We start from the raw sequence: 26248 nt of genomic DNA, 5'->3' as shown, positions 1-26248 counted from the left end.
CTCGCTCAAAGTCCGTCAACTGCACATACGGTTCACGTCCACGCTGTCGCGGCATGCTACCAGTGTTAAAGACTGCGATGGAGCTCCGTATGCCACGGCAAACTGGCTGACACTGACGGCGGCGGTGCACAAATGCTGCGCAGCTAGCGCCATTCGACGGCCAACACCGCGGTTCCTGGTGCGTCCGCTGTGCCGTGCGTGTGATCATTGCTTGTACAGCCCTCTCGCAGTGTCCGGAGCAAGTATGGTGGGTCTGACACACCGGTGTCAATGTGTTCTTTTTTCCATTTCCAGGAGTGTATATCCATGTTCAAATTAAAATATTCAAATGTGTGTGAATTTCTAAGGGAACAAACTGCTGAGGTCATCGGTCCCTAGACTTACTCACTTCTTAAACTAACTTATACTAAGAACGACACACACACCCATGCCCGAGGGAGGACTCGAACCTCCGGCGGGAGGGGCCCCTCAATCCGTGACCTGGAGTTTCTAACCGCGCGGCCGTTCCTTGCCGGGCCTTTATGCTTCACCAGACCTATAACGACCAGTTCTCTTTCGATTTCTGCGCCTTTTTTTCCTGCAGCCATTTAGCTTTGATTTCTGCGCATTTCTTACTTATTTCATTACCTAATTCCTAAGTGACTTATGTTGCTGTATTCTTGTCTTCCCCTGAGCATTCTGTACGTGATTTTCTCGAAAGTACCTTTTTCGTCAGTTTCCTTGTGGTAATATTTGTCTGCGATTACGAGTTTTTTGATTACGAGAGAGTGCCATTCAAGTGGATCACTCGATTATCGGGGTCGTGCTGGCTCTGGGCTCTTCACGTGGCTTCGGGTCAAGTGTGAACCGTGAGCACCCAGATTCGGGGTAACCAGCACCGCCACTGTCAACCACCATGTGCATTGATGACAATGGTCTCTGTCCACTGTGTGCAATGTTGGGGGAAGATGGAATGGACCCAGTTCAGTAAATCAAATCCTGCTGCCCCTGCCACCAAACTGCACATTTTTTCACCACACATCACTAGGCAGAAGCACAAGCATGAGACTAGCGCATCGACAACGCACATTCAAAGCAGGGAGAGAAATCGATTGGACTGGTGAGTAGCGGTACACGTTGCTGCACTTCGTTACACGTTAATGATAGTGTATGGGATCGTCAAAAGCCATAACAGACTATGCATCCCACTAGCCAACTTGTGAACTTCTGAAAGGTGTAGTGACCACAAATGGAAAGATATCGTCCTTGATCAGGTAACATACCGATGTTGCGAGTAGAAGATAAGGTAATACAGAAGCTATATGAGGATACTGAACTGGTAATTCAGAATGTAAAGGAAGATGACAATCTAACAATCATGAGGGAGTGGAACGCAACGCTGTAGTAGGGTATTTAGATTAGGGGAAGAGATAAAAGACAGATTTACACGATAATATGAACTCGAAAGTAAGAGTGAGAAAGGAGAAAGACTGATCTCTCCAATAAATTTCAGATACTAACAACGAGTACATGGTGGAAGATCAGGAGAGGATAAGATATACTTGGAAAAGACTCAGAGACATGGGAAGATTCGAACTGGTTTCCGAAATTAGATACCAGATTATAAGGCGTGCCCTAGAGCAGACACAGACGCGGATCACACTTTAATAATGATGCTGAGTAGACTAAAGTAAAAGAGAATCGCCTGAACGACCCGATGTAGAAAGAAGTGGGATAATGAAGTACTCACGAGTGGTGAGATGTGTTTGAACTTCTTTAAAGATACAGACAGAGCGATAATAAATACGGTGGCAGGCAGTACAGTTGAAGAGAAATGGGCAACTTGAGAAGTGGCAACGTTAGGTTATTTCACAAACCACACTCAGTTCAGAAAGAACAAGAAAGCAGTCTAGTATGTAAGAGAATAATTTATGGTGGAACGTATGTTAACGGCCTGCGTTTAATTTCCAACTGACAGATGCAGAGCGCATCAAAATCCATCAAACGTGTCATGTGTTACTGAAATTGTAATTGAGTAGCGCCTCAATTTTCGTGGAGCTGTGCGGTAGCCCCATTCAGTTATTGCAACGCAAGATGGAGCGATGCGAAAACCGAAGACGTGAGGCCTCCATATGGGGTTGAAGCGAGGGCGTAAGAAATGTTATGAAAGCTTTGCACTGAAGTACTTTGGTGAAAAACTGAAAATACGACGCAATAGTGAACTCGACCTTGGTCCTGAAGGGTGAGGGAAGCAGAAGTAATATGTCCAGAAAAACGCCTTTTACAGGTGACAGAGCGACCCCAGAATTATTCTAATGTTGATTATGCATGGGTTTACTTGGGCGGAACAAGTGTGGAGTTTCACTATATCAGAATTGTATATTGTCGGAAAAGTAGCGTGTGTGGTATCACCGTCGCCTAAAAAGTTCTAAATAAGGAGATCCTTGTTCGAAGCAATTTGTCATTGATGTTGGCTGAGGACTGACCTGTAGTTGATGTCCGTTCACAACTCAGCGATGCTATAATCTGTTTTCAACTTCACCTGACGTTTGCCAAGTCAAAACAAGAACAGTCACATTGAAAACGACTTTAATTGCTTTTTTAAAGTTATTTTTTGACTGTGAGAATAGCTGTAGATGTGGAAGTGGTTAGCGCCGATGAACAAAGCTTGTGTCGTGCAATTAAGTCTTCTCTCACACTGATACTGTTAAGTAGGATAATGCTTTTTATCTTGCTGTGCAATTTCTCAGTGTTTTGTTGAATAATCTCAAATGACATTTTGATCGCGATTGTGGGCGTCAACTTTTATCGTCTTGCAGAATATTTAGATGCCAAGCAGCTTTAGAACTATTCTGGCGTTTCGTCTATCAAGTCCGTCGTGCCAACAGTGTCACTGTTTGATCTGAGACTGGCGCCGTTAGAGAGGAAAATTTACGAGAGATTAATGTTACTAGGAATTAGTGGCTACAGTGTAGGCTCATTAATTGTGGATCGTGACCCTTTTATCTTTGCATTTATAATGTTGTTGATGTACACCTAAATAAAAGGAGGACACTGGACTCAGCTATTATGTAGTGTGTTTTTACCAGATTAGTGTGTTACTCATTTGATAGTGTACAAACCTCTCCGCTGGTTGTCTTTGGTAAGAGTAGGTATGCTATCACAGTTGGAGTGCGTCTTCAGAACGAAAGCAGAGCAGTTACGGACCGGTACGTAGTAAAACGTTGACTGTGGAGAAACCGGAAAAGAAGAGAATCTAAGCGTTGTAGTTGTGGTGCTACTAAACGATGCTGAAAATTAGGTAGACTGATAAAGTACAGAATGAGGAGGTTCTGTGCAGACTCAGTGATGAAAGAAATATATGGAAAACACTGATAAGAAGAACAGACCGGATGACAGGACATCCATTAACACATCAGGGTACTAGAGGGAGCTGTAGAGGTTAAGAACTGTAGAGGAAGACAGAGATTTGATTACATCCATCAAATAATTCAGGACGTAGGTTACAAGTGCTACTCTTTGATGAAAAGGTTGGCACAGGAGAGGAATTCGTGGCGGTCCGCATCAGTCCAGTCACAAGACTAATGACTCAAAGACAGAATTGTAACAGGTGGAAACAATGCCTATCAACAGCTAATGAACTGAAACAGCAGGCAGGTATTACGTATCAGGTATCACTAGATCACGCACGCCAGTTATTCCGTCAATGGCTGCGAACTATTCGTTCTAAAAGACACTGTAGGTGTGTTTTTCCCGTCTTTGTCTTCTCCGTTCTGAATCGATGCACTAATTATCAATGAGCAACGAGGATTGACGTTATAGTCCGTGAAAAGCGCAGTTACAGAAGTTGGGCAGAAAAAAGTAGATACAGGGAAGCTAACGGCGAAAAAATAAACAAAAAGAAATACTTCCGCTGAACAACAAAAGAAGCAAACACAAAAATATTCACGAAAAGTCAGCAATACGGCAATGTAAGTCACTTAGGAATGAAGTAAGTAGGATGCATAGGAAGACTTAACGAAATGGCACCAGGAAAGTGTTATGAGGTCGGAAAGGAAGTGATCGTCGGGAGCACTGATTCAGGGACGAAAATGTGAAAACAGCATTCACTGAAATTAAAACCAAGAGCGCCATATTTAAAAGTTCAATGGGGCCAGTGCTAAACGCAAAGAAAAGATCGCATCCACCGAAGGCCTCCACGACGGGGAGGAACCGTCTGATGACGTGATAGATGTCGAATAAGAAGTCATTATTGAAGAAATAAAGGATCAAGTATTAGACTCAGAACTGAACATAGCTTTGGAACACTTGAGATTAAATAAGGCAGGAGGCATAGTAATATTCCTTCCATATATCTATAATCATTGGGAAAAGTTGTAACCAAATGACCACAAAATCCTAAAGATAGCAAGGGTGGGAAGAAAGGTTCGAGAATTACCGTACAATCATCTTAAAATCTCACGTATCAAAGCTACAGACAAGAATAATTCTAAGAGGAATGGCAAATAAAATTTAGGATCTGGTAGATAACGATTAGTCTGGTTTTCAGAAATGTAAAGGCAGCAAAGAGGCAGTTGTAACGCCGCGCTTGATTACGGCACTATGACCTAAGAAAAATGACAGTGACCTAAGAAAAATCGTCGGGACACGAAGGAGTCGACAATGTAAAATTGTTCAAGGACAAGAAACACAGAAGTAAGCTGCAGACAAGGACGGGTAATATACAATATGTTCAAGAACGAGGAGAGGTCAATAAGAAGATTAAAAAGAGTATAGGACAATATGTTCAATCTATACTGGGTGGTTATAATTAAACTTTCCCTATTTAACACGTTATAACAGGGAGACTAACTACCGTCCGATTACCAAACTTGGCAGCATTAATGTCCAGAGAATACGATGCATGATGTCCATGCGTCACTGCACCACCGTCCAGTTCCAACTTTGGCCACCAGGAGCCGTGATCAGTCATCGTCATGCATAGTCCCATGCACGTGATGAGTCCCAGTGCACTTGCTGATGTGTCGGTATTAGCTTGGACAAAAGGAGCAGGGCATTATTGATGAAGCTCTATTATCAAAAAGACAATAACCCTGCAGCTGTACTTCGAGAATATCGCCGGCTGAAAGGATTATGGAAGGTTCTCTTTCTCCACCTGCTGTGCGGAGAATGACGAGGTTCGAATCAACTGGAGAACTTGGCATCGCTCCGGGAAGAGGCCGACGACGCGTTGCACAACAGGTGGTTCATGAAACCGCTGTTGCTGTGGCAGACAACGCTGCGCGCAATTTCCGATCGTCAGGCAGTACGCGCGCTGAGTCACGACAGTTGAGCATCCCGTGATCCACTGTAAGGAGGGTGCTTCCAACCATTCTCCAATGGTATCCGTACAAGATCCATATCGTACGCAACTTGCACCACAGGATGCACAACGACGTGTTGACTTCGCTCTCCACTTTCTCGCAAGGATTGAAGTTCATGAGGGCTGGCCCTGGACCATCCTATGGCCAGAGGGGTGAGGTGAACACACAAAAATGCCAAGTATGGGAATCTTCACCTCTAGTCACTGTGCAAGAAGTTCCTCTCTCTGGTGATCGTGTCACCGTATGGTGTGACGTCACGTCTAAATTCATCATTGCCTCATTCTTTTTGAATAGGTTGGCGCTCAAGGACGAAAGACGTGCAGTGTGACTGACCAGCGTTACTGCCACATGCTCCACCAGCATGTCAGACCCGCCCTACAGGAGAGAGTTGCATTCAAGTCAACAGTTTCCATGCGAGATTGTGCCCCACCGCACATCTCTCGCGAAGTTCCTCTGCTTCTCTGAAACACATTTGAAAACGATCCAATTATCAGCTGATCGTTTTCAAATGCTTGGCCAGGGCACGATCACTTGATCTCACCCCCTGTCATTTCTGGTTGTGGGGCCTGACGGACAGGATTCGCCAGAGGGACATTGACACATGTGCTGATCTGAAGCGCAGCATACCTACGGACATGCTTGTTTCAGCTGTGCCGATTGCAATTCTGCTCTTTCAGACTCTTCTGTAGACGGGCGCCGTGCTGAGCCCCTTTTGTAGCACTAACGGTACCGTTATGTAATGCCATGATGTACCGTATCAGCACATGAAAAATGTTTCAACTGAACTGATCCTGCTTTATTTCTCTTCTCCGTGTCCTGCCACTTCGGTACTATTACGGTAATTAGTTTCCGTGTTACAACGAATTAAGTAGGAAAAGTTTAATTATAACCGCCCGGTACATCGGAGAAGCAACAACGGAATAAGAGATAAGCTCAAGGTTGCCATTACAATTCATGGTCAAAGAATATCAATAGCAAATTTCGTTGATGACATTGTGAACCTCAGTGAAAGGAAGAATTACAAGACATGATGGAGTGAGCTGTCTAATGAGTTCAGAATATGAACTGACAATAAATCTAAACACGACGAAAGTAATGAAGACAAGCTGCATTGAGATTAGTGATAAAGTTAACATCAAAATTGGTGTCCACGAATAAAAGAATTGTGCTAGCTTGTAGAAAGTTACATATGACGGACAAACAAGGAGGGCGTAAAAAGATACTAGAAAGGGGAAAGACGGCGTTTCTGACCAAAAGATATCAACTAACATAGGCCATAATATTTGAGGAAGTATGTTTGGAGCACAGCGTTCTTTGTTAGTGAATCATTGGCAGTGGGAATACTGGCGTAGAAAAGAATCGAAGCCTTTCAGATGTGGTGCTACAGAATGCTGTTGAATACTACACTCCTGGAAATTGAAATAAGAACACCGTGAATTCATTGTCCCAGGAAGGGGAAACTTTATTGACACATTCCTGGGGTCAGATACATCACATGATCACACTGACAGAACCACAAGCACATAGACACAGACAACAGAGCATGCACAATGTCGGCACTAGTACAGTGTATATCCACCTTTCGCAGCAATGCAGGCTGCTATTCCCCCATGGAGACGATCGTAGAGATGCTGGATGTAGTCCTGTGGAACGGCTTGCCATGCCATTTCCACCTGGCGCCTCAGTTGGACCAGCGTTCGTGCTGGACGTGCAGACCGCGTGAGACGACGCTTCATCCAGTCCCAAACATGCTCAATGGGGGGACAGATCCGGAGATCTTGCTGGCCAGGGTAGTTGACTTACACCTTCTAGAGCACGTTGGGTGGCACGGGATACATGCGGACGTGCATTGTCCTGTTGGAACAGCAAGTTCCCTTGCCGGTCTAGGAATGGTAGAACGATGGGTTCGATGACGGTTTGGATGTACCGTGCACTATTCAGTGTCCCCTCGACGATCACCAGTGGTGTACGGCCAGTGTAGGAGATCGCTCCCCACACCATGATGCCGGGTGTTGGCCCTGTGTGCCTCGGTCGTATGCAGTCCTGATTGTGGCGCTCACCTGCAAGGCGCCAAACACGCATACGACCATCATTGGCACCAAGGCAGAAGCGACTCTCATCGCTGAAGACGACACGTCTCCATTCGTCCCTCCAGTCACGCCTGTCGCGACACCACTGGAGGCGGGCTGCACGATGTTGGGGCGTGAGCGGAAGACGGCCTAACGGTGTGCGGGACCGTAGCCCAGCTTCATGGAGACGGTTGCGAATGGTCCTCGCCGATACCCCAGGAGCAACAGTGTCCCTAATTTGCTGGGAAGTGGCGGTGCGGTCCCCTACGGCACTGCGTAGGATCCTACGGTCTTGGCGTGCATCCGTGCGTCGCTGCGGTCCGGTCCCAGGTCGACGGGCACGTGCACCTTCCGCCGACCACTGGCGACAACATCGATGTACTGTGGAGACCTCACGCCCCACGTGTTGAGCAATTCGGCGGTACGTCCACCCGGCCTCCCGCATGCCCACTATACGCCCTCGCTCAAAGTCCGTCAACTGCACATACGGTTCACGTCCACGCTGTCGCGGCATGCTACCAGTGTTAAAGACTGCGATGGAGCTCCGTATGCCACGGCAAACTGGCTGACACTGACGGCGGCGGTGCACAAATGCTGCGCAGCTAGCGCCATTCGACGGCCAACACCGCGGTTCCTGGTGTGTCCGCTGTGCCGTGCGTGTGATCATTGCTTGTACAGCCCTCTCGCAGTGTCCGGAGCAAGTATGGTGGGTCTGACACACCGGTGTCAATGTGTTCTTTTTTCCATTTCCAGGAGTGTAGATGGAATGATAAGGAATGTGGAGGTCCTCTACAGAGTCAGCGAAGGAAGAAACATACGGAAAATGCTGACAAGATAAAGAGTCAGAATGATAGGTCATGTGTTAACACAGCAGAGAAAAACTTCAGTGGTACCATAGGGAGCTGTAGATGTTAAAAATGTACGGAAAGATGTAGAGTGAAGTAAGTCCAACCTTAACAACAAGTCCTACTCTGGGATGAAGAGAGTAGAATTTGTGGAGAGTCGCATCTAATCTGCCAGTTTACTGAATACATAAATCTAAATAAAAAATATATCATTTCTGACATTATCTCCTCCCGGAGAACGACACAGTAATCCACTGCACGTCCAGGAGGAAAATATACCTTCTTATTCCTCCTAACTTGCATCTGGATGGTTTAAGTAACACTGCACTGACAAGATGGTGCTAGAATGAGATTTTCACTATGCAGCGGAGTGTGCGCCGATATGAAACTTCCTGGCAGATTAAAACTGTGTGCCGGACCGAGACTCGAACCTTTGCCGTTTCCTGGATTGCTAGTTCTGCAAGGTTCGCAGAAGAGCTTCTGTGAAGTTTGGAAGGTAAGAGAGGAGCTACTGGCAAAATTGAAGCTGTGAGGAGGGGTCGTGAGTCGTGCTTGGGTAGCTCAAATGGTAGAGCACTTGTCCGCGAAAGGCAAAGATCCCGAGTCTCGGTCCGGCGCATCGGCTTAATCTGCCAGGAAGTTTAAAGATGGTGCTAGTGTAGTACTCCAATGGCAGCACGTTTTTAGCGTCGGACTGTTCCCATGCTGTCTAGAACATTGTAATGTGTGTGTGTGTGTGTGTGTGTGTGTGTGTGTGTGTGGACGCATCGAATAGCGGGAGCGTTGTCAGACTGCATTCGTCATCCACATATGGGTCCAGTACCAGGAGTCATGGTGTAAGCGGTGACTGGTTACACAAGAAAACTCACAGCCCGTAATACGGACATAAGGCGTTACATTTATAATGTGGTAAGAGCCCCTATCTTCAAGGTGTCCGAAACGCTATCTTTTAGCAATATAACGGCGGACAGCATTTTGCACTTGCTGTCCAGACCTACCTACAGTCATAGGGTGTTCGACTGTTGGTCTTCCCAGCATGGTCCCCAGATCTCCCAGACATTGATATCATCTGATCGTAGGTCGCCGAGAACCTGGCACACAAAGGTTTGTCATCCGCTATGTTTAATGAATTCTGGCGTAGAATTGAAGTAGTATAGAATGACGTGTTAGTTCCAGTTATCCAAGCTCAGTTCGACTTGATATCCAGCCAGGTTAGAGACGCTGTCGCTGTCATAGATGGAACATTTATGTAATAAATTTGGCACCCGATAAATCCCCTAAATCACTCATAAATTTGATCACGTATTCATGCTACTTTTCTGTACACGGACCACAGAATTGCTTTACTACAGCCCACACGTTCGTCTTGTGAGAATCAGTAATTCTCATATATTGTTCCGTCTCACTTGCACATTCTTCATTATATCACATATTTTGATCACTAAGGATCATCTTGACGTCGTAATTAATTGCATCAGCAACCCGTCTTCTCTACTCAGAACAACATAACAGACTACAGCAACATGGCATGTCCGCTCATAGCCACATATCAGAGTACTGTACTCTGAGAAGTGGTCCTGAATGGACAAGACGGGTTTTTGACGCAACTACTGCCGCCCAGTGTGGTCGAGCGGTTCTAGGCGCTTCAGTCCGCAACCGCGCGACCGCTACGGTCGCAGGTTCGAATCCTGCCTCGGGCATGGATGTGTGTGATGTCCTTAGGTTAGTTAGGTTTAAGTAGTTCTAAGTTCTAGGGGACTGATCACCTCAGATGTTAAGTCCCATAGTGCTCAGAGCCATTTGAACCATTTTTGACGCAATTAATAATATCTGAAGATGATCCTGAGTGATCGAAACATGTAATCTAATTTAAAATTTGCAACTGAGACGGAGTAATAAATGAGAATTATCTTAAAAACTTCGTTACCTGTAAGTCGTCTTGATGCTCCAGTTTCAGTGGCCAACAGTGAATACATAGATACTTTTTTAACGTTTTGTATAAATGAAATTCACCTCATGCTTTCAGACACGACAGGGAGTTTACAGTACGGTAGCCACAGCTTTATATGTGATCAAGCTACATTTTGCGCACCGGTAACGAAGTCCCACGACGGCCAGCAGTGGCGTGCGTCATCTCTTCAGTTTGGAAAAAAGCGGACGGCTGGCTGCGCAGCGGGGCGTGTCCGTGAGGAGAGCAGGAAGGGCCGTATCTCTTCTGCACGCCTGCCCTGCAGCTTTCCGCCCGAAGTGTTCCGCGACATGTAGGCTGTATCCGCGGGAGTGACGCTGCTGCTGCTGCCCAATGCGACACGGCACTGCCCGTCTCGCAGTATAGTCTGTCTGTAAACTGAAGAGCGAGCGAGCGAGTCCCCACTCTGCCAACCCACCTACGTCACAAGGCGCTTCTACAGGCTGCTTCACAACGTAGTACCGGCCCTGCCGCGGCGCGCGGTTTAAATCTGTGGCGAAGCCATGTACAGATAGGTCTCCGCTGCGTTCATTTTTAGACAAATGCATTAAGACCAGAAGGGATAGAAAAAACGATAGCTTCTTCCGAAACACAACATTATAGAGTAAATAATATTAAGATAAGAATGGAAGTCAGGATTACACTACACACATAGAACCGAATGCCTGTTCATGTGAATGTATTGTATGATCCTCTATTGCTATTCGTAAAACGAACGCCATATAATGCACTCAATCTGTAGAATATAAGGCTTGTTCTAACTTTTTGTTTCTACTAAAAGGTGGAAGTTTTCTTTGAAAGGCTTGCAACACGAAGAGTGTTTAAAAAGTAAGCAGAAATTTATAATTTTGTGTGTCCGATTTGCACTACTTTTTTGTCACTTTCTTCGTAAACATGTCTCGAAAGTATGTATACAATGTTATACATATTGGGTATTTACTCTGTTGTCAGTTGTCAGTTGTCATGTGTTTTGGTAACATGAAGGATTATTTGTTTTGTATAAAAACACATTAGAGAAGGTGTATTACATTTTGTTATAGGAATGGAATAAAGTGTATGAAATTTTTAGAAATGTTAAATATTGCTTTTGGTGAGCCTGATATGGGTGAACCAAGGGCATAGAAGTGGTATAAACATTTCAAAGCATGGATGAGATGAAAAATGCACAGTTAAGAGATCTATAAACTATCCCGAAGAAACAGTTCCTAAAGAATTCGCGAATAGGTAAAAGCACTGACACAAGAGTATAGTATGCAACGGGGAATATTTTGAAGAGGATAACGTTGCTGTAGATTAACAAATAAAGTTCTTACCAAAAAATAAAAATTAATTTGTGAACGCACCTCGTATATCAAGCTATTTGCTTATAAGTCCAGAATCGATTTACATGTTTCGAAGAAAATTTCAGCAGTGTTTAGAATATCTATTGCGCACATATTTGTAGTAATATGTCTCAGAATCAGGTGAATAATAACCGAGATAGAGATTTAGTGTTCCATAAGTATCAATGGTTTCGCGTGATTTTGAAACTGTCTATAACGATCGAATTCCTCCCAAGATTATTAGTTTTCGTTTGTGGCGATTCCATTAAGCCATGCGGCTTATTTTCGCGTTCGTTCCTTATGCGTCCTATTGGACGAGGCTTACTTTTGCATAAATTTCAGCCCTTTGATTGGGGCTGGTAATATTAGCCAACAGCCCTTTTTGAGTCGCCTCTTTAATACAAGCTGTAATAACATTAGAGACGATCGAAAGCTCGTTTACTCCGCAAATACCTACTCTCCCTCGTATTCTGCACATTTTCTTGCAATGCCAGACGATTATCCATCACTTCTGGATATCGAAGTATATCAGCAAGTATACAAAGTTAACTGACTGACACTGGCGACTAAGGTCCCACCAACAGAAATGACGTATATCACTGCACGCCGATCTACACCGCTAGACAGGTAACGGGCAACAGATTTTGGGTGCCCCTGTAGGCCGGTGGCAGCGTTCTTCCGGGAAAGGCCACTTCCCCCACCAAAAGCGCTGCTCGCTCTTAAGTTTACAGACAGACTATAGCTCTCAGTACGGCCAGAGGCCAGACGCTGCCACGCTATGACTCAGATGGAACTGTCGGGGCGCGGCGGACGCTTCTAAGCTCTCGGTCGCCTGCAGACGTGATGGCCATTGAGAAAAGCCCTTTCGCTCGCCACACAACGGCACAGAAAATAACTTTCTCTAGTACTCGGTGCAAGTACCCAATTTGGAACTCGCCTGAGCGTCACATTTGCTACTGCCACTTTTACTTGAATCGTTATGGTCAACTTCGAAACCGTGAGTCATGTCGGCGACGTAGGTGTACTGTAGATTGGATTTATTTGTCAACTATACTCTGTATTAACAAAATGAAATACACTTTCACGTTCACTACGCTATTGTAAGATTTTAGTCTCGGACTTATTGTCCCAACATTAAGTTAAAAATAAGTTCCATGCCTGGTTCTAGGCAACATTTTCAGTAGGTCAGCCACGATTGTAACGTAAACATAGTAACTGAAAGTCCCCTTCCAAATATTGCCAGTCGGGACTCTCACTGTCCCGACACGAACATACCTGATTAGTCCCAGCCTCTACTTATGTCACTACTAGAACAGCCTGCTCTTCCCAGACAATAAGAAATCGTTAAAAAATGGCCATGTGCAAGTAGGACTGATCCACTCAAAGTTCCCTACAAACTTAGTTATATACATAGGCATTTCATCCGTTCCAGGAATCGAGAATTTTTGCCGGTTGTCGACTTTGGTACTGACACGATATCTGTCCCAGAGATGCCAAGACTTACCAGGATGTTTTAGTTTCAAGTTTGAAGTTGTATAACAAATGGAAAGAAAATATTTTCTGAGTGACGTAATTGCAAATTAACAATTTTCTGATTCTTTCCGATTACTTGTACTGTGAAACCTTTCTTCCTGCCAAACGTCATAATTCTAATAACTTACGGGTTTGCGGCCGGGTGACGTCGTCGAACACCGCCGATATTTCGACAGGAGCACACCCTGCCATTCTCAAGGCGCAAATGCAAGGAAGAAAAACTGTGCAAACAAATTTAATACCTCGGTTCACAGAGGAAAAACAAGGAAGACACCACACACAGAACAAGTGTCACCACAACCAAAGATCACCAACATCAGAAATATCGATAGTTACTATTAATCAACAGGTGAGGTAACACTAATTCTGTCCCTCTGTTTTTTGATGAGAGACAGAGCCGGATTCCAAGCAGCATTTAAACAAAATCCACCATCTCTGTTATTAAGGTTGCTTGATAGTCGGATTTCAACAGCTTCCTTAATAACACTATCCCAATAGCTGGACGTGCAAGCCAGAATCTCCGGAGAGATTATTTGAACATTCGATTCGCCGGGAAAAGTTAAGGTCTCGCGTCATAATTCTATTTCGATGGCAAGCATTCGTAGGTTTTAATTTCTGATTGTTTGTGTCACAATCAAGTCGTTTAAATATTTGGACGTAGCGTTGCAAAGCGATATGAGGTGGAACCAGCATGTGGAAGCTGTGGTAGGGAAGGTGAGTGGTCGACTTCGGTTTACTAGGAGAATTTTAGGAGAGAGTGGTTCACCTGTAAAGGAAACCGCATATAGGACGCTGGTGGACCTATTCCTAAGTACTGTTTCAGTGTTTGTGGTCTGTACCAGATCGGATTGAAAGAAGACATCGAAGCAGTTCAGAGGAGGACTAATAGATTTGTTACCGGTAGCTTCGAGCAAAACGCAAGTGTTACGGGGATGCTTTGGGAACTCAGATGCGAATCCCTGGAGGGAAGGCGCAGTTCTTTTCGGGAAACACTGTTGAGATAATTTAGAGAACCGGAATTTGAAGCTGACTGCCAGACGAATCTGCTGCAGACAATATACAATGTGATTAAGGGACCACGAAGATAAGATACGAGAAATTAGGGCTCATACCGAGGCGTATAGAGAGTCGTTTTTCTCTCGGTCTATTTACGAGTGGAACACAAGGGGAAATGACAAGTATTGGTACAGGGTACCCTCCACCACGCACCTTACGGTGGCTTGCGAAGTTTCTGTGAAGAATTAGATGTAGATCAAAGTATGTGACGTAAGAGGCCATATCCTTTGATTGCAATGACTTAGAAGCTCACATTTATAACAAGCCGAGGGAAGACAGATCTTAGTATGCGAAATAAATATTAAATGGATCTATCTACCCATTCCTGAGAAAAAGGTTTGGAACAGTCGGATAGACAGACAGACGGACAACAAAGTGATCCTGTAAGGGTTCCATTTTTACCGTCTGAGGTACCTAACCCTAACTATAAAAAATCTACAATGAGTGTGAGTTTTATAAACTGGCATATAAAGGTCAATGATGGTGGTAATTTAAATGCCCCATCTTCAGCCATAGACTATGGTGAATTAGTAAACTCAATTTTACAGCCAATATTTTTCAAGAATTTTGCCCTTCTGCTGCATACTTAACAATTTTGGATGAAACACTACATTGCTAAATTGATATACACTCCTGGAAATTGAAATAAGAACACCGTGAATTCATTGTCCCAGGAAGGGGAAACTTTATTGACACATTCCTGGGGTCAGATACATCACATGATCACACTGACAGAACCACAGGCACATAGACACAGGCAACAGAGCATGCACAATGTCGGCACTACTACAGTGTATATCCACCTTTCGCAGCAATGCAGGCTGCTATTCTCCCATGGAGACGATCGTAGAGATGCTGGATGTAGTCCTGTGGAACGGCTTGCCATGCCATTTCCACCTGGCGCCTCAGTTGGACCAGCGTTCGTGCTGGACGTGCAGACCGCGTGAGACGACGCTTCATCCAGTCCCAAACATGCTCAATGGGGGACAGATCCGGAGATCTTGCTGGCCAGGGTAGTTGACTTACACCTTCTAGAGCACGTTGGGTGGCACGGGATACATGCGGACGTGCATTGTCCTGTTGGAACAGCAAGTTCCCTTGCCGGTCTAGGAATGGTAGAACGATGGGTTCGATGACGGTTTGGATGTACCGTGCACTATTCAGTGTCCCCTCGACGATCACCAGTGGTGTACGGCCAGTGTAGGAGATCGCTCCCCACACCATGATGCCGGGTGTTGGCCCTGTGTGCCTCGGTCGTATGCAGTCCTGGCTGTGGCGCTCACCTGCACGGCGCCAAACACGCATACGACCATCATTGGCACCAAGGCAGAAGCGACTCTCATCGCTGAAGACGACACGTCTCCATTCGTCCCTCCATTCACGCCTGTCGCGACACCACTGGAGGCGGGCTGCACGATGTTGGGGCGTGAGCGGAAGACGGCCTAACAGTGTGCGGGACCGTAGCCCAGCTTCATGGAGACGGTTGCGAATGGTCCTCGCCGATACCCCAGGAGCAACAGTGTCCCTAATTGGCTGGGAAGTGGCGGTGCGGTCCCCTACGGCACTGCGTAGGATCCTACGGTCTTGGCGTGCATCCGTGCGTCGCTGCGGTCCGGTCCCAGGTCGACGGGCACGTGCACCTTCCGCCGTCCACTGGCGACAACATCGATGTACTGTGGAGACCTCACGCCCCACGTGTTGAGCAATTCGGCGGTACGTCCACCCGGCCTCCCGCATGCCCACTATACGCCCTCGCTCAAAGTCCGTCAACTGCACATACGGTTCACGTCCACGCTGTCGCGGCATGCTACCAGTGTTAAAGACTGCGATGGAGCTCCGTATGCCACGGCAAACTGGCTGACACTGACGGCGGCGGTGCACAAATGCTGCGCAGCTAGCGCCATTCGACGGCCAACACCGCGGTTCCTGGTGTGTCCGCTGTGCCGTGCGTGTGATCATTGCTTGTACAGCCCTCTCGCAGTGTCCGGAGCAAGTATGGTGGGTCTGACACACCGGTGTCAATGTGTTCTTTTTTCCATTTCCAGGAGTGTATTACTCAGAGATAAACTGCAAGCACAATCGGCGTTTCACAAGAACGGCTTTGCTTGGCTATCGGAAGATTGCAATATGTAGCAATTTGAGCTGAACTGAGTGCTCTGGCACGTTCATTGCACTCTGTCGTGGGTATCTGCCTACAGATCACCGTCTCTCCAGCCTGACAGATCTGTCAAGCCTCCGACCTCCACATTTTGTGTTGCGTACGTCCAACACCTAGTCACTAATCGTGGTGTCACGGTCCTTCAACGACTTCCATAGACTCTCGCGGTAGTATCACGCGAACAACGGATCATCTTCGGCTTTTCCGAGATGCTCGTACCTATGTGTTGGACCATAATAAAGTCGCTACGTTATAAGTCAGTGGCTTTTCGATTTGCGGGCCGTATTGTCGCTGGAATGATTCTGCGTTTGTCTCTGCACCGCTTGTACGTGTGTCCCAAGAGTAGTGGTCAATACACGAATGCGGATAGGAGGGGCGTGGGGTCACCACATCGCTCTCCCAGTCGTTATGATGGTAGTCTTGACCGAAGCCGCTACTATTCGGTCGAGTAGCTCCTCAACTGGCATCATGTTGCTGAGTGTACCCCACACAGGGGTATAGCAGGAATTATTATTCGAAGTTAAGAACTCAGGTAAACATTGGCTCTAAAATGGATATCTTCAGAACTATCAGCACTTAATTTCGATACTGTAAACCCAATCTCTTCCACTGCAACCTCTTTTCTTTTTATATTTTGCTAGGGGGTAGTATGGAATAAGACAGGAGTAAATTGTGTAGTAAACATGAGATCTGAAATGCTTGACTTAAGAGCTATGAACACTTTTTCAGTGTTTCACAATACCGGAGATGAACAAGTGCTCATAGCTATTCAGACGTGTACTTTTGAACTCCTTGTTTACTGTACTTTTTGCTACTAATAATAGAAACGGTTGCATCCCTCAATATTGTCCACTCCTCCTGGGATATCCTGTGTACCTACCTTAATGCGTAACAAACAATTTTATACACACATCAAAAAACGTTTTCCATCACCCCGGTTGCCAGACCTCCTGAAGACAGACGTTGACTGTGGATATTGTATCACAGATGCAGTCCCTTTGACTGTTCAGAGATGTCACTAACTCGCTGAAAGATATAAACAACCATGCACGACCAGCGCCTATTAGGTGGGGGGGGGGGTCCGACAGCCGATCATATCCAGTTATTCCACCAGGAAGGAGGTACACGGCTCGTGTTGTCTGTAGTTCAACCATGAAAGACGGTCTGTACCGCGGTTCTATCACATCCGCATTGTTACTTTGTGCGAGAAAGGGCTATCAACAAGGGAAGTGTCCAGGCGTTTCGGAGTGAGCCAAAGCCAAGTTCTTCGGACGTGGAGGAGATACAGAGACAGGAACTGCCGATGGCATAGCTCACTGAGGCCGTCCACTGCCTACCACTGCAGTGGATGACCGCTTCCTGTGGATTATGGCTCGGAGGGACTCTGACAGCAACGCAACCATGTTGAATAATGCCTTTCGTGCAACCACAGGACGTCGTGTTACGTCTCAAACTGTACGCAATACGCTGTACGATACGCAACTTCACTCCCGACGTCCATGACGAGGTCCATCTTTCCAGCCGCGACAATATGCAGGGCGGTACATATGAGCCCAACAACATGACGAATGGACCGCTCAGGATTTTCATCACGTTCTCTTCACCGATGTGTCGCATTTGCCTCCAACAAGACAATAATCGGAGACGTGTTTGGAGGCAACCCAGTCAGGCTGAACGCATGAGACACACTGTATAAGGGCTGTTTGTGGATGACGTGACCCACCAACCCCTCTGATGCATCTAAGCTGAATCGCCGTTGAGGAGTGCGACAATCTGGACCAACAGTGCCTTGATGAACTTGTGGATAGTATGCCACGACGAATACAGATATGCATCAATGCAGGAGGACGTGCTACTGGGTATTAGAGGTATGTACAGCAATCTGGACCATCACCTCTCCAGGTGTTGCTTTATGGTGGTACAACATGCGTTGTGTGGATTTCATGAGCAATAAAAACAGCGGAAATGTTCATATCTATCTCAGTTTTCTGTACAGGTTCCGGAACTCTCGATAACCGGGGTGATGCAAAACCGTGTTTGATGTTTGTATTCCGGGTATCCGCAGCTGTTGAAAGGGATGATGTTAGGAAGAATTCCGCTGTTAAACCTGTTGCTTATTAAAACACAACCCGATGTGTTTTAATAAACAACAATTTTACCAGCTGTTAGCGGAATACTTCCTAACATTGTAAGGTGTCAGGCAAATCCAACACCTTCCATGGAAACCCTGACATGATAAGCAAATCCATTAGTATGTCACATAGCTCCGAATAAATCGTGACATTAAATTAACCGAAGTAATACGAGTAACGAGTGGGCAAATGGAATACCACAGACTAACACAAGAATGCCTAAATGCATGTCATACCTTCCCACCATGAGACAGGCGCAGATCCGAGGGGAGAAACGAGAACAGAAGCCGAGAGCAGAACCGTGTTAAGCTGGAAGGCCCTACGATAAGGGACGGACACCCACGTCGCCAGCTAACCGCTAGGACCACACCCCAGCCGCAAGTTTTAGCGTGAGACTTTCTCGCGTCTCTGTTACGTCAGGACCACCCCCAGTCCATGTTAAAAGATAGAGCCCTCCTGAAGAACAGTATAGATCTTACGATAACACAAAAAGGACCACACCAGCTGCAAGTTTTAGGGTGAGACTTTTTCGCGTCTCTGTAAGGTTGCAAACTTTGAAAACATTGCCCCACCACGAAAAGTATAACGTTTCTCATTGGCTAGACAGAATTTTTGGTAGGCGGAGCTTAAGGTTAACATCGAGACCCTGATTGGTCAGATGAAAACACAGCCAGATAGTTTTTATTAAACGAACTTCGGTAAATTGTAGTAAGGAGAAGTTAGAAAAAGTTGCTTCCGAGACGGCGAGGTGAGCGGAGCTGTGCTGCCTGCCGCCCCCTGACGAACACTGACGAGGTAATGAACGCACGTGATGCCGCATAACAGCGCATAAAGCTTCACTCAGAACTGCAGAAGTCTCATCTGGTACACCCGCTTTTTGCGTAATACTAGTGTCGATCGTCAATTATAGCTCATAGTGTTCACATTTGCCACTTGAAGTAAAAATCTGAAACGCGATGATTTTTCTCATATATAGTTATTGAGAAGCCACATCAGCCACTGTAATTTACGACAAGTTAGATAAGCAATTAAAGATAATTGAGGGTCACTGTAGACCATTTTGATAGTTTTCTCTCTTGTGAAACTTAATTTAAACCTAGATTATAGATGTGATATGCCATAGGTCATCCTTTGATCCATTGTAGGACTTGGAAACCCACTCAGGGAATATTCGTTCACATTTTTGTTGAACGCAGTTGGTTTTTATCATACTGTATTAAAACATTTCCTTTTATCAATAGTGCAATTTATAAACAATACTTTTGTGAGTAGAATAAAATTTCCAATGGTAAACTTAACTGCTTTTTCGACGTTATTTTACCAGCTAACTAAAAATAAGAAAGCCTCGAACCCCTTCCACTAAATTTAGTTAGTATTAAGATTCTTTTACAGGGAGTGCAGTGGAGCTGATGCTGAAATCATTAAGTATTTGGTTATATCATCGCTAGTCTTACTGAACTCTTCTGAACTCTACATGTCATGTGTGGTCTGGCGTCTCCTTACCAGCAACAGGTCCCAGGTTCAAACTAGTCAATTCTTAAAAAAAACACGCTCAGAGCGTCGTTGCGCGAAAGTGGTGGGGAGACACGATATAGAACAAACAGACACCACGCAGAATGTTAGAACATCACTACTGCGTAAGGCATCCACTGTCGCGGTGGGCTGCAGTTATAATGTTGTCCATCTTCAGCCTTTAAGCCTTAGTGTTCAACAGTTTGTTCTCTGTAAGTTTACAAATTTAAATGTAGCTATAATCAACATCTCCGTATGCTGCTATCTGTAGTTCGTTGCGATCAAATGTCTACAACGTGTAGCGCCCTTGACGGTTGCTTGGTTACTTTGTTGCATTACAGTATTCTGTGTTCCAGCGGATGTTTGAAGTTGGTACGGTACGCTGGTAATAAATGTTTCCGTTCATAACAGAAACTTATTTTTATACTAACATTCTTTGTCTGTTCTCAAAATTATTTTTGTTAATACTAGATGTAATAAACTATACGAAAGGGTATGAAGACGCTGTTTGAGCTAAAGCAGCTGTCGATGGACACACAAGATTCGAAATGTCATACGGCATAGTACAATGTTATTCTGATACTGAAGCGAGACGTTGGACATATATACATTTTTGCTGACCTAAAGCACTGAAAGGCGTTAAGGGAACTGCATCTCGAATGAAACAAGAAGTTTATACCCACGATGCAGTTCGAAGGTTTCAAGCTCTGTCTACAGTGATTACAGGTTCATTTCTCCATCGTAGCACATCACATGCAAACTGAGTTTTAAACTTATGAAACACATCGTGGATATAAATGAACAGTGACTGGTAACAGTAAACTTGATGTTTCATTCCATGTCAATAACAGTCACATTAAAGCCTAACCTAAATTGTTCGCATTTAAAGCGAAACTGCATGTTTGGAGCTGAGCAGTGTTTTAATTTGCGGCAAGAAGATTAACAGATATTAGAAGATAGAAGTGAACGTAAAGCGGCAGGTTTCAAGACACTATTTACAAAGACATCGCATGGCTACACGCCTTGTGCGGGAAATTGTTTTTCACGCTATATCTGCTCTGACTGACGTGCAGAGTCGTTTCAACAAATTTCTTATTTGTTGGTGAATAGAAAAGATGGAACCACTTAATCTTACCGAAGCGTTGCTATTCGTCGACCAGACTGCTCGGCTGTTATCCCGAGAAGCCCATCAGCAAATGAAATGTGTTTCACGAAAACTGGACAAGTGCGAACAGGACCCGCTTTCTGATGGTTGTGCACAGACTTAATCATGTATAAAGACACTTCCTATGTAGGTTCTGATGAGCGAATTTGCGAGTATCAAAATGTGCGACATAAACGAGCCTATCTTTTTACTGCATAAACCTAGTAGTTAATGCTCTACACCACCAGGGAACTGTAGACCTTAGCATTTGACATAAATTTCAAATTCATACCTATACTCGTTCCTGTGAAAAAGGGTTCTAAACAGACGGACAGACAAATAAAGGGGTGGTAACATAAGGGTTCCGTTTATATCGATAGATATACAGAACCTTATAAAAGAAAGAAAAAGTTTTGGGTGAGTCGATGTCATGTTTGATTACAACAATAAAAGGTACTGTAGCAACACAAGCACCATAATCACATACAGTCAGAGACAAAGGGTAAAAGATAAAGGTGAAGCTGCCACTTACCGTGTTGTTTATGTCCTCCATGAAGTCCATTATTTCACAGTACTCATGGGAGTCATTGATGGACTTCACTTTCAGGAAGTAGCCTTTAGGTAAGCGGCCCTCTGAAACAAAAGTAAAACAGTTCACTTCCTTACGAGTGCTGTACCACTAGATTATTCCAAATCTAACTCAGTACAAAAATAAAATATATTTGGTACAGGGACTAGAATCGCTTGCTGTTCCTCCAAGTGTGTCGCTAGACAGTGTACCACGGGGCGACTTACTAACTGTTCAGTGCAGCATGCGAGTCATTGAGGTTGCTGGCAGCCACATAGCTATTGAGAGACGCATACAATATAAGATGGGGGAGGTGGCGGGCGGTGGACAGCACACCAATTAGAATTAGCTACTGTGTTCCACGAACCACACCATCACACTCCTGACCTTGTGACATGTCGCATTATCTTGTTGAAAAATGCCACTGCCGTATTGAGACATGGTCGTCATGAAGGAGTGTACATGGTCTGCAATCGGTGCCAACATGGAGCCTTGCACGAGATCCACTGGGCCCATGGATGCTCACATGAGTGTTTCCCAGAGAATACTGGAGCCGCCGCCAGCTCGTCTCAGTCCCGCAGTATAGGCGTCAAGGAACTGTTGCCCTGGAGGACGACGGGTTTGCTCCGTCCCATACATATGGTACCGCAATTCATCAGACCATGCAACGGTCTGACGATGTCATGGCGTAAAGTCTGACGTCAGTTCCGCCACAATTCGTCACCTGTCCAGTTACACCATCTGTGCGACATCTGTAATGAGGGGTGACCGCCCAATCCCACGACGTCTGGACGTGGTTTCACCTTGGTTTCGCCACATGATGAAGACATTCTCCACAGAACTCTTCGACCACCCGACAAGTCGGGCATTTTCCGAAATGCTCGTGCCTAGTCTCCGGGCCATCATTCTCGGCCAGTTGACGCTGCTGTCACTTGGATGGGTTTATATCGACAGTAGGTCAGTGGCCATAATTTTCTGACTGATCAGTGTCTTTCCGCACACTTTATAACCCAAAATTACACAAAAATTGAATCGTATATTCCTTCTACTATACTGAAAACACACAAAAACTTTAATTTCGTTATTTCGTACACTTTGCAGTTTGCAGCTTTAATGGCCAGTAGTTTATGGAGGAAAGTAACTTTGGGCTCTGGAAGAGTACTACAGCGGTACTGGGAAATCGATGATTTCAAGGATTAGAGCCGGGAAACATGAAGCATGCAAGGATAGCTGAGTTGGTAATAGTATTTTCGATGAGAGGCTAGGACCTGAGTTTGGTCGCCCATACTGTCATTCAATCTATCAGGAAACATTTTACAACATACCTAATGTTGCAAATTGAAAACAAATGGGTGATAAGTCGGCACCTTCACTGAATTACACTGCTATGCATTCTTCTGGCCTATATATCTTTCCTGTTACCAGTAAGTGCCGTTTTTGTGAAACACAGCTTGCCCTCTATTTGCACGGAGTATGAGCGACAGAAGAACTGAAGTTGATTTCATGTTTCTAGTTTTTCAGAATGCTCTTCACACCGTTCCTCACAAGCGATTTCTAAATTAAAGTTGCGTCCCCACGCATACACCACAATGCAGGATCGCTGCTCAGTCGCTATTGGAGTACGGATTATTCTTTGTGTTTTACTCTCACTCTTAATACATACTGATAAAGCGAATAACGCGTTAGACTAGCTAGGGATCGCTCTATCGAAAGGGCAGGTAAAATATTTAGATTTAAAAACCATTTTGTTTATAATGTGGAATAAACATGACGCCTTTCTTTGAGGCTGGGCGTTATATGAAAGACGTGATGAACACGATTTGTTTGGGCTGATTCCCTCTACACGTTGCAAAAACGAAATTGCACGTATCTGCCGAAACATCTGATGAATGTTCCTGATGCTCCATTGGAGAGACGCCCAGTATATTTAGAGACAATCTGAGGAGTCCTCTTAGAAGATGATTACCATCGCTTAGTGTGTTCCGAATTCAACAAATGATCAACATGGATTAGAATACGAAAATATGCTTGAATGGTGTGGAGCACATCTCATTCTGAATGATAAAAAATGGTTACCGCAACCTCAAGAGCATTAATGAAAGTCCATTAAAATTTTTTACATGGTAAATGACAGAAATTTAGAGTTTGTCGATATATATATATATATATATATATATATATATATATAGGGTGAGTCACCTAACACATTTCGTAAACTGATGAATCGATTCCACAGACCGAACGTGAGGAGAGGGGCTAGTGTAATTGGTTAATACAAACCATAAGAAAATGCACGGAAGTATGTTTTTTAACACAAACCAACGTTTTTTTTTAAAATGGAACCCCGTTTGTTTTGTTAGCACATCTGAACATATAAACAAACACGTAATCAGTGCAGTTTGTTGCATTGTAAAATGTTAATTATATCCGGAGATATTGTAACCTAAACTTGTCCCTTGAGTACCACTCCTCCGCAGTTCTATTGTGTGTATCGGAGAGCACCGAATTACGTAGGGATCCAAAGGGAACGGTGATGGACCTGGAGACTGGAACAGCACATTACGTCCACATGCTAACACCTTTTTATTGGTCTTTTCCAATGACGTACATGTACATTACTATGAGGGGTGAGGTACACGTACACACGTGGTTTCCGTTTTCAATTACGGAGTGGAATAGAGTGTGTCCCGACATGCCAGGCCAATAGATGTTCAATGTGGTAGCCATCATTTGCTGCACACAATTGCAATCTCTGGCGTAATGAATGTCGTACACGCCGCAGTACGTCTGGTGTAATGTCGCCGCAGGCTGCCACAATACGTTGTTTCATATCTTCTGGGGTTGTAGGCACATCACGGTACACATTCTCCTTTAACGTACCTCACAGAAAGAAGTCCAGAGGTGTGAGATCAGGAGAACGGGCTGGCCAATTTATGCGTTCTCCACGTCCTATGAGACGCCCGTCGAACATCCTGTCAAGGGTCAGCCTAGGGTTAATTGCGGAATGTGCAGGCGCACCATCATGCTGATACCACATACGTCGACGCGTTTCCAGTGGGACATTTTCGAGCAACGTTGGCAGATCATTCTGTAGAAACGCGATGTATGTTGCAGCTGTTTGGGCCCCTGCAATGAAGTGAGGACCAATGAGGTGGTCGCCAATGATTCCGCATCATACATTTACAGTCCACGGTCGCTGTCGCTCTATCTGTCCGTAGATTCACTGCCCCGTGGTTTGTGAAACCCGCTTCATCGGTTAACAGGTAGAACTGCAACGCATTCTCTGTTAATGCCCATTGACAGAATTGCACTCTATGATTAAAGTCATCACCATGTAAAGGGTGATGTAGCGACACATGAAACGGGTGAAAGCGGTGACGATGCAGTATGCGCATGACACGACTTTGACTCAGTCCACCGGCTCTTGCAATGTCCGGTGTACTCATGTGTGGGTTCTTGGCAACAGCAGCTAACACACCAACTGCACCCGCTTCTCCTGTGACGGGCCTGTTACGGACCCGTTTGCGTGCTACGACCATACCTGTTGCATACAGTTGGCGGTAGATGTTTTGTAATGTGCGGCACGTTGGATGCTTTCTGTCCGGGTACCGTTCTGCATACACCCTGCAGGCTTCAGCTGTATTTCGTCGACACTCGCCATAGATGAGTATCATCTCCGCCTTTTCAGAGTTCGAATACACCATGGTCACAGTTCTTACAACACTACACTATCACAGACGTCTGGTAACACGGTGTACTATAGTTGGTCTGCGTGCGGAGACGAATGCAGAATAACAATAGCAGCAAGCGCTACATGCGGACACTGCGACAGCTAGACCCAACCACAACAGTGCACTACAGCCACACTCGTAAACACGGTCGTCATTGTAAACATGTCCCTGCAGATCCTGCTCGCCGACCGTGGCCCGTGTTTGTTACAACACGCAACTGAACGTCGGAGGTTTCAAGCGTCAACTTTAGGTTACAATATCTCCGGATGTAATTAACATTTTACAATCCAACAAACGGCACTGATTACGTATTTGTTTATATGTTCAGATGTGATAACAAAACTAACGTGGTTCCATTTTAAAAAAAAGTAGGTTTGTGTTAAAAAACATACTTCCGTGCATTTTTTTATGGTTTGTATTAAACAATTACACTAGCCCCTCTCCTCACGTTCGGTCTGTGGAATCGGTTCGTCAGTATTTGATGTGGTTTACGAAATATATCCAGCGGTAATGTTAGGTGACTCGCAGTAAAGAACAAATCAAATGAGAACGATCATACAGAAAATATTGTACGGAAGGCGAAACAAACACTGAATTTTGTTGGCAGAGCACTGAGAATCTGTGACAAATACTCTAAAGAAACTGCTTGCGCTACACTTCTCGGTCCTCTTCTGGTGTATTGCTGCACAGTACGGGGTCTTTACCGGATAGAATTGACAAATGACAACGAAAAATTTGAAGGAGAGGTTAAGGGTGTTGTGTTTCACGAATCAGGGTCAGAATGTCACGGGTACGATACACAAGATTTGATGGCACTCATTAAAGCAAAAGTGCATTTAACTGTATCGAATTCTCCTTCCAAAACTT

General features: G+C 45.0%; 1 protein-coding gene across 1 annotated transcript in view; it reads right to left on the bottom strand.

Annotated features, from left to right (window-relative positions):
* Positions 1 to 26248, bottom strand: part of LOC126176598 (uncharacterized) — a 290206-nt gene that overhangs the window by 53842 nt on the left and 210116 nt on the right. Inside the window, exon 5 of the mRNA XM_049923759.1 lies at positions 21615 to 21715. Coding sequence (XP_049779716.1) covers positions 21615 to 21715 — 101 coding nt within the window. The remainder of the gene's footprint in view (positions 1 to 21614; positions 21716 to 26248) is intronic.

Source organism: Schistocerca cancellata, chromosome 3 (genome assembly GCF_023864275.1).
Source record: "Schistocerca cancellata isolate TAMUIC-IGC-003103 chromosome 3, iqSchCanc2.1, whole genome shotgun sequence".
NCBI classification, from domain to species: domain Eukaryota; kingdom Metazoa; phylum Arthropoda; class Insecta; order Orthoptera; family Acrididae; genus Schistocerca; species Schistocerca cancellata.
This window is presented reverse-complemented; position numbering and strand designations above follow the sequence as displayed.